This window comes from Bombina bombina, chromosome 5, assembly GCF_027579735.1.
Source record: "Bombina bombina isolate aBomBom1 chromosome 5, aBomBom1.pri, whole genome shotgun sequence".
Taxonomy (NCBI): domain Eukaryota; kingdom Metazoa; phylum Chordata; class Amphibia; order Anura; family Bombinatoridae; genus Bombina; species Bombina bombina.
The window spans coordinates 48,030,753-48,037,911 of record NC_069503.1 but is presented as its reverse complement, the minus strand read 5'-3'; the positions used below and the strand labels follow the sequence as shown (position 1 = coordinate 48,037,911).

Sequence of the window (7,159 nt, the reverse complement as noted above, 5' to 3'; positions counted from 1 at the left end):
TACTTAAAACTCCAGTCCCATTCTGAAGAGTACTCCATAAGAGACTATCGAAAACTTCTGACACTTCTCTGCCAACCTCCTGTGACGAGAGGCAAAGAATGACTGGGGGATGAGGGAAGACTATTGAAAACATCTGACACTTCTTTGCCAACCTCCTGTGATGAGAGGCAAAGAATAACTGGGGGGATGAGGGAAGGGGGGGAGGCCAGGTTCTGAATTCCCAAAAGTAATGAATGCAGCTGGGGGCTCTTCCCGTTACTGGTCTGGATTACAATCACTTTTTATTTGCATGAAAAAACATTACATATCATTATATAGTAAAAAGCAGCATTACATGATATAGAAACATACATAGATATTGACGGCAGATAAGAGCCATAGGCCCAGCAAGTCTGCCTGATATTACCTAACAATATAAACTTATCTAGTTTGTAGGTTAGCCTTATGCTTGTCCCAGGCATTTTTAAAGTCCCCCCAGTGTTTGTCATTACTACCTCTTGAGGAAGTTTATTCCATAAATCAATTACTCTTTCTGTAAAGAAGTGCTTCCTCAAATTACTCCTGAATCTACTACCCTTCAGCTTGATATCATGACACCTTGTTTTTGAATTTTCCATTTTATGTGCACACAATTGTATAAATGTACCTAACACTTGTGCTCTTGATACAAAGGGATTTATCAGACATATAATGTTCCCTTTATATATACAGTATGTGCTATTATCAGTTCTTGTGGCTTCTAACTAACATGAAAACATCTAACAGACATAATATCAAGTTACAGAACATGACACACATATTACATACCCAGTATACATGTAGGTTATAGTAGCCATTTAAATTAAACTGATTATGATCACATGACATACATATTACATACCCAGTATACATGTAGGTTATAGTAGCCATTTAAATTAAACTGATTATGATCACATGACACACATATTACATACCCAGTATACATGTGGTTATAGTAGCCATTTAAATTAAACTGATTATGATCACATGACACACATATTACATACCCAGTATACATGTAGGTTATAGTAGCCATTTAAATTAAACTGATTATGATCACATGACACACATATTACATACCCAGTATACATGTAGGTTATAGTAGCCATTTAAATTAAACTGATTATGATCACATATGTACCGGTTACTGATATTGTGTCTCATGAAATAAAATCAGTTTCCCATCAGTAATTCCTCTGGCATATAACATGTACAATGCTAAGCATCTATTGCTATAAGAAAAGGTTTATCCACATGATGTGCACATTAAATATATCTCCCAGATGTTAATCATTTGAGACTGATGTTCTTGTTGATATAAATTTCTAACACTCTGTTCATATAAAGACTCTTTATTCTGTAAATATAATTATTTTCTCCCATATGTAAATCAAACGTACAACTCCTAACACTGACATATTAATAAACAACACTGGGGGTGGTTTGGTGGTGAATGGTTGTGTAAACTGGTCAGTATGAGGACAAATCTGTGTATTCCTGTGTGGTGTTTGTATTCTATCACATTGATATGAGAGAAACTGAGGTGCACATATATAGAGGAACAAAGGACAACAGGAGAGCACTTCCAATTTGGGGCTTTTATAACTGGGATTAGAAAGTATTATTTACAATAGGATCCTTTTTGATGCTTCTATTTAGAGAGTTTGTCCTCTTTAGGATAATTGTAAAAAAGGTTTGTACACTGTGTATATGAAGTTTATTTGTGTGTAAATATTTGGTGTTTTGTGATACCTGATTTCAATAAAAACATTTTTTCCAATTTCTAAACATGTGAAATGTTTCTTCCCTTGTGAATCCTTTCATGACTTTTCAGACTACTCTTTTCTGTAAAACTTTTTCCACACTCTGTACATGTGAAAGGCTTTTCCCCTGTGTGAATCATTTCATGCTTTTTCAGATTACTCTTCTGTGTAAAACTTTGCCCACACTCTGTGCATGTGAAAGGCTTTTCCCCTGTGTGAATCCTTTCATGAGTTTTTAGACTACTTATTTGTGTAAAACTTTTTCCACACTCTGTACATGTGAAAAGCTTTTCTCCTGTGTGACTCCTTTCATGAGTTTTCAGATGATTAATTTGTGTAAAACCTTTTCCACACTCGGTGCATTTGAACGGCTTTTTCCCTGTGTGAATCCTTTCATGCTTTTTCAGATCACTCTTTTGTGTAAAACTTTTTCCACATGCTGTACATGTGAACGGCTTTTCCCCTGTGTGAATCCTTTCATGAGTTTTCAGACCATTTATTTGTTTAAAACTTTTTCCACACTCTTTGCATGTGAAAGGCTTTTCTCCTGTGTGAATCCTTTCATGAGTTTTCAGCTCACTCTTTAGTGTAAAACGTTTTCCACACTCTGTACATGTGAAAGGCTTTACTCCTGTGTGAATCTTTTCATGACTTTTCAGATTACTCTTTTGTGTAAAACATTTTCCACACTCTGTACATGTGAAAGGCTTTTCTCCTGTGTGAATCCTTTCATGAATTTTCAGCTCACTCTTTAGTGTAAAACGTTTTCCACACTCTGTACATGTGAAAGACTTTTCTCCTGTGTGAATCTTTTCATGACTTTTCAGATTACTCTTTTGTGTAAAACTTTTTTCACACTCTGTACATGTGAAAGGCTTTTCCCCTGTGTGAATCCTTTCATGAGTTTTCAGAGAATTAATTTGTGTAAAACATTTGCCGCACTCAGTACATGTGCATGGTTTCTCACCTGTGTGAATTTTGTGGTGTTCTAGTAGATGAGACTTCCATCTAAAGCTTTTCTTACATTTTGGAGATTTGAAAGGTTGCTTCTTTGTATGAATCATTTGGCTAGACTGTAGACTTTTCCCTTCTTTACTATGTTTTGGTAACTCAGTAAATGTGTGTGGTTTATCCTCTGGGATAATCATTTTATTAGAAAAGGCATAAATGTTGTCCTCCTGTTTGATGACTAAATTACTCTCTGTACATAATGATTGCTTCCCAGTTCCTGCCAATTCTCCATCTTCTTTAAATATCTGCTGTGATTTCCCCAATGTTTGTGAATAGTCATTGGTGTCTAAGACTACTGGAGTTTGCGGTATCATTCTGATACTTCCTGTAGTGAAGGATGGATATGAACTATTTACGTGTTTGTCTACATAAAAATAAATGGAATAAAGAAAAATAAGAATGTTTATTCATTTATAATATAATCCATCTCAATAAAAACAAATTATACTCAAAAATATCTTCCGTTTTGTATGTTTTTTTTACCTGTAAATCACAAATTAAAAAGGATGACATAGAATGTAAACATTACTACATCATAGTAACCTAAATTACTTATGAAAACAAGTTATAGGGCTGCATTAAACAAGTTGCGTGTGGATAATGTTCTCAGCCAGGGAACAAGTACATCTGTATTCTGGGCAATTAACATTGCACAAGGAACTGCAAATACAGCCCTACCTGACTCATGCACAACTAGTTAGGTGAGAACATGATGTCTTAATAATCACAGACTAATCATCAGTGTGAGATGTTTTGAGAGGGCAAGAAGCAGTGACATAATGAGAATCTTTAGCTTTCGGCTGTGGTTGTTCTATTTATATAAACAGCCAAAAACTTTATTAGTTTAATAATACTCACTGGGAAATTAAGCACATAAATCAGTGGTGGTTCTGGGGTGGGGAACACTGGGTGAGTGGTGGGTGTTCCATGAGTGAGGTCAGGGCAGGGGAAGGTGGAGTTGCCAGTATTCTGAGTAATGAACCAGGTCAGGGGGTGAGGTTAGGCAGTTGTTGAACATTATCTGTCTAAAAGGACAGAAGGGGGGGGAGTAGTATTTTTTACCCTCCTCCTCAGCCCAATGGAGTTTGCTCCATCTTTATAACTGTCACTGAGACAAATGTTCTTAAAGGATTAGTAAAGTCAGATTAAAAACAAAAAAAATATTCTTATCTGATAAATTTATTTATTTATTGACACGTGAGTCCACGGATCATCATAACTACTATTGGGAATGTCACTCCTGACCAGCAGGAGGAGGCAAAGAGCACCACAGCAAAGCTGTTAAATACCACTCCCCTACCCACAATCCCCAGTCATTCGACCAAAGGGAAAGGAGAAAGGAAGTAATATAAGGTGCAGAGGTGCCTGAGGTTTATATAAAAATAAACTGTCTGAAAAATACAGGGCAGGCCGTGGACTCACTGTGTCAAGAAATAAATAAATTTATCAGGTAAGAATAAATGTTGTTTTCTTTCTAATGACACCTTGAGTCCACGGATCATCCTAATTACTGTTGGGAACCAATACCCAAGCCAGAGGGCACAGATGATAAGGGAGGGACAAGACAGTGAACCTAAACAGAAGGCACCACTGCTTGAAGAACCTTTCTCCCAAAAGAAGTCTCAGCTGAAGCAAAAGTATCAAATTTGTAAAATTTAGAAAAAGTGTGCAAAGATGACCAAGTGGCAGCCTTGCAAATCTGATCTACAGAAGCTCCATTTTTGAAGGCCCAAGAAGATGAAACAGCCCTCGTGAAATGAGCTGTGATTTTCTCAGGAGGCTGCTCTCCAGCAGACTCATATGCCAAGTGCATAACACTCCTCCACCAACCAGAAAGAGAAGTTCTAACTTTACCCCTCCTTGCAACTGATACAAGCAAAGAGAATAATGACTGGGGATTGTGGGTAGGGGAAGTGATATTTAACATCTTTACTGTGGTGCTCTTTGCCTCTTCTTGCTGGTCAGGAGTGATATTCCCAACAGTAATTATGATGATCCGTGGACTCACCATGTCATTAGAAAGAACATTTTTTTTTTAAAAGCAAATAATCCAATATTGTAACTTAACCTTTTGAGTGCTAAGCACTTTCCCACCTGGGTGCTAAGCTGAATTTTTTTTTATTTGTTTTTACATAAAACATGTTTTAATTTTTTTTTACAGATACCCAAGACTTATACCATTGGAAAGGTTAGGCAATCACCTTTCCAACGATGGGTCTTGGGGGTATGTAGCTGCTTAGATGCCTGAGATACAGGCTTCTAAGCAGCATGACTCCTTTCCCTATACTTTACATTGTCCATTTTAAATAAAGTTGCGCAGTGACGTCACCACGCAAAACGTGAAGCCCTGGCAATGCCTGTCACTATACAGGCCCGATCACTGGGGTAGGAGCGGGTGGAAGCCTCCAGATTTCCCTCAAGGTGGGAGAGTGCTAGCGACGGCTCTGAGCCGTCGTTAACACCTGAGTGAGACAATTTGCGATGGCTCAGAGCCATCGTTAGCACTCAAGAGGTTAATGTGATTATACTTACAATTTTATCCAAACGAAGCTCTGATCCTGTTTTAAAACTTTATTCTATTTGTAACTATCACATCACTTTTTCCAGCCCCCTACAAGGGGTGGTCTTGAATACGCCTCTGCACGCCTAAATTATATGCCTAAATTAACATATTTCACCGCCTCTGTCTGCTCTGGTTCATGAATGACTGTGGTCACATGACCGCTAGACATCGGATGTCGGAGAATTCCAAAAAAGAAAGCGCATGTGTTAACTTTGCTTACTTCAGAGCGCATGCGTTATACTTCATCCCTGTACCCGGAACTGCAGGGAAGAGAGAATACAGGTTTGCTCCCCGTGATTGGCTAATGGCAAATTAGCCTCATGGTGGGTTTGGAAATTGACATATTTTTGGACCGCAATAGTTGCTGAACGGCAAAGAAAGTGTAGCACAGGGTATTTGGAAAAATGTATCATTAGATTAAAAGTGTATAAGAACGAACAGAAGATGTCTGACCTTACCACCCCTTTAAGGATGCAGATATAAATATAATAGTTTATATTTGTTTAATGAGTGATCTATTCCATTTTCCCAGTAATTAAAGTCAGCATAATATCTATTTTACTCACCTAACACATATGAGTTCATGCTGATAACAGGCTCCAATGTCTGTGCTCAGGTAGAAGGTTCCCTTATTCACTCCAGTTACATCAATACCGGATATCTCTCAGTGCTCTGGCCGTGTCTGTAAAAAGTATATTAAATGGTTTAGACAGATAATAATAAATAATGGTTCTGATTAACTGTACGTATGGTATAAATAAAGGCACACATAACAATTCATGCAATACAGATCAGCTGTTTAGGTTATTACATATGTGCTATTGATTCAGCACAAGCATTTAGTACAGTTAGCTCTGTGGGTGTTATAATTGCCCCTTAAATATGAATATTCCCAGATCTATACAACATAATGGTAGAAAATCTATTAAATTGGGACCATATCACAACTTTACAAATATATTATAATCTTTGTTTCTATCATTTATATGAAACAACATTTTCTCCTGAAAGAAATGTTAAATATCAGTTGTTTAAATATAAGTTCTATTGCATACTGCAGTATTAGTATTGTACTTCCTACTAATTCTCACTGTCAGACATTTTGTCATGTGCTCCACCCTCAGTCCTTTAACTTCTCTTGGTCAATATTGAGTTTACTTAAATCACATTGCAATGGGGTGTGTAAGAGATAGGCACTAAAATGTTAATTTCAAATTGTTATCTTGAATAGAGACAAGAAATTAAAGAATTTGTGTTTACATAGAGTGATAACATAGCGAAATGTGTTTTCGACAAGTTCAGTCAATTTAAAAGAACCATAAAATATAGAATTACAAAACCACAGGTGCATAATAAAAATACAATGCAATAAAACTTACTATGAATTTAAAAAGAGCAGTAGATTGTTTTCTGATAAATGTAGTTCTGCACCTGTACCATGTGACAGCTATCAGCCAATAACAGACTCCTGTACCATGTGACAGCTATCAGCCAATAACAGACTCATATTTTTATATAATGTGTTCTCCTGCATATGCTAATTAGGAGCCGGAGCCTCAGGTCATCTAAAAGGCTGTGTACAATTTAATAATGAAAATAAATTACAGACAGCAAACAGTTATTTTACATAAAAATAAAGCTAAAGGTGAAATTTCCCATACACTTTATTTTTTTTTTGTTTAAATATTTTTTATTGGGTATGTCGATTTATCAATAGTATAACATATATTCTTGACAACAAATGAACAATTTCAAAGAGATATACATTGTATTGTTACTGTGACCCAACATTTTCTAGGGTTAA

The 7,159-nt window shown here is 36.5% G+C and overlaps 1 protein-coding gene across 1 annotated transcript; it reads right to left on the bottom strand.

Annotated features, from left to right (window-relative positions):
* Positions 1-259: 259 nt before the first annotated feature.
* On the bottom strand, positions 260-6,017 carry LOC128659814 (gastrula zinc finger protein XlCGF26.1-like). The gene is made up of 2 exons (XM_053713386.1): positions 5,922-6,017; positions 260-3,156 (listed from the first exon to the last, which is right to left on the bottom strand). Exons 1-2 carry the CDS (start codon positions 5,938-5,940, stop codon positions 1,802-1,804), a joined length of 1,374 nt encoding a protein of 457 aa, XP_053569361.1. The 5' UTR covers positions 5,941-6,017; the 3' UTR covers positions 260-1,801.
* Between the last annotated feature and the right edge of the window lie 1,142 nt (positions 6,018-7,159).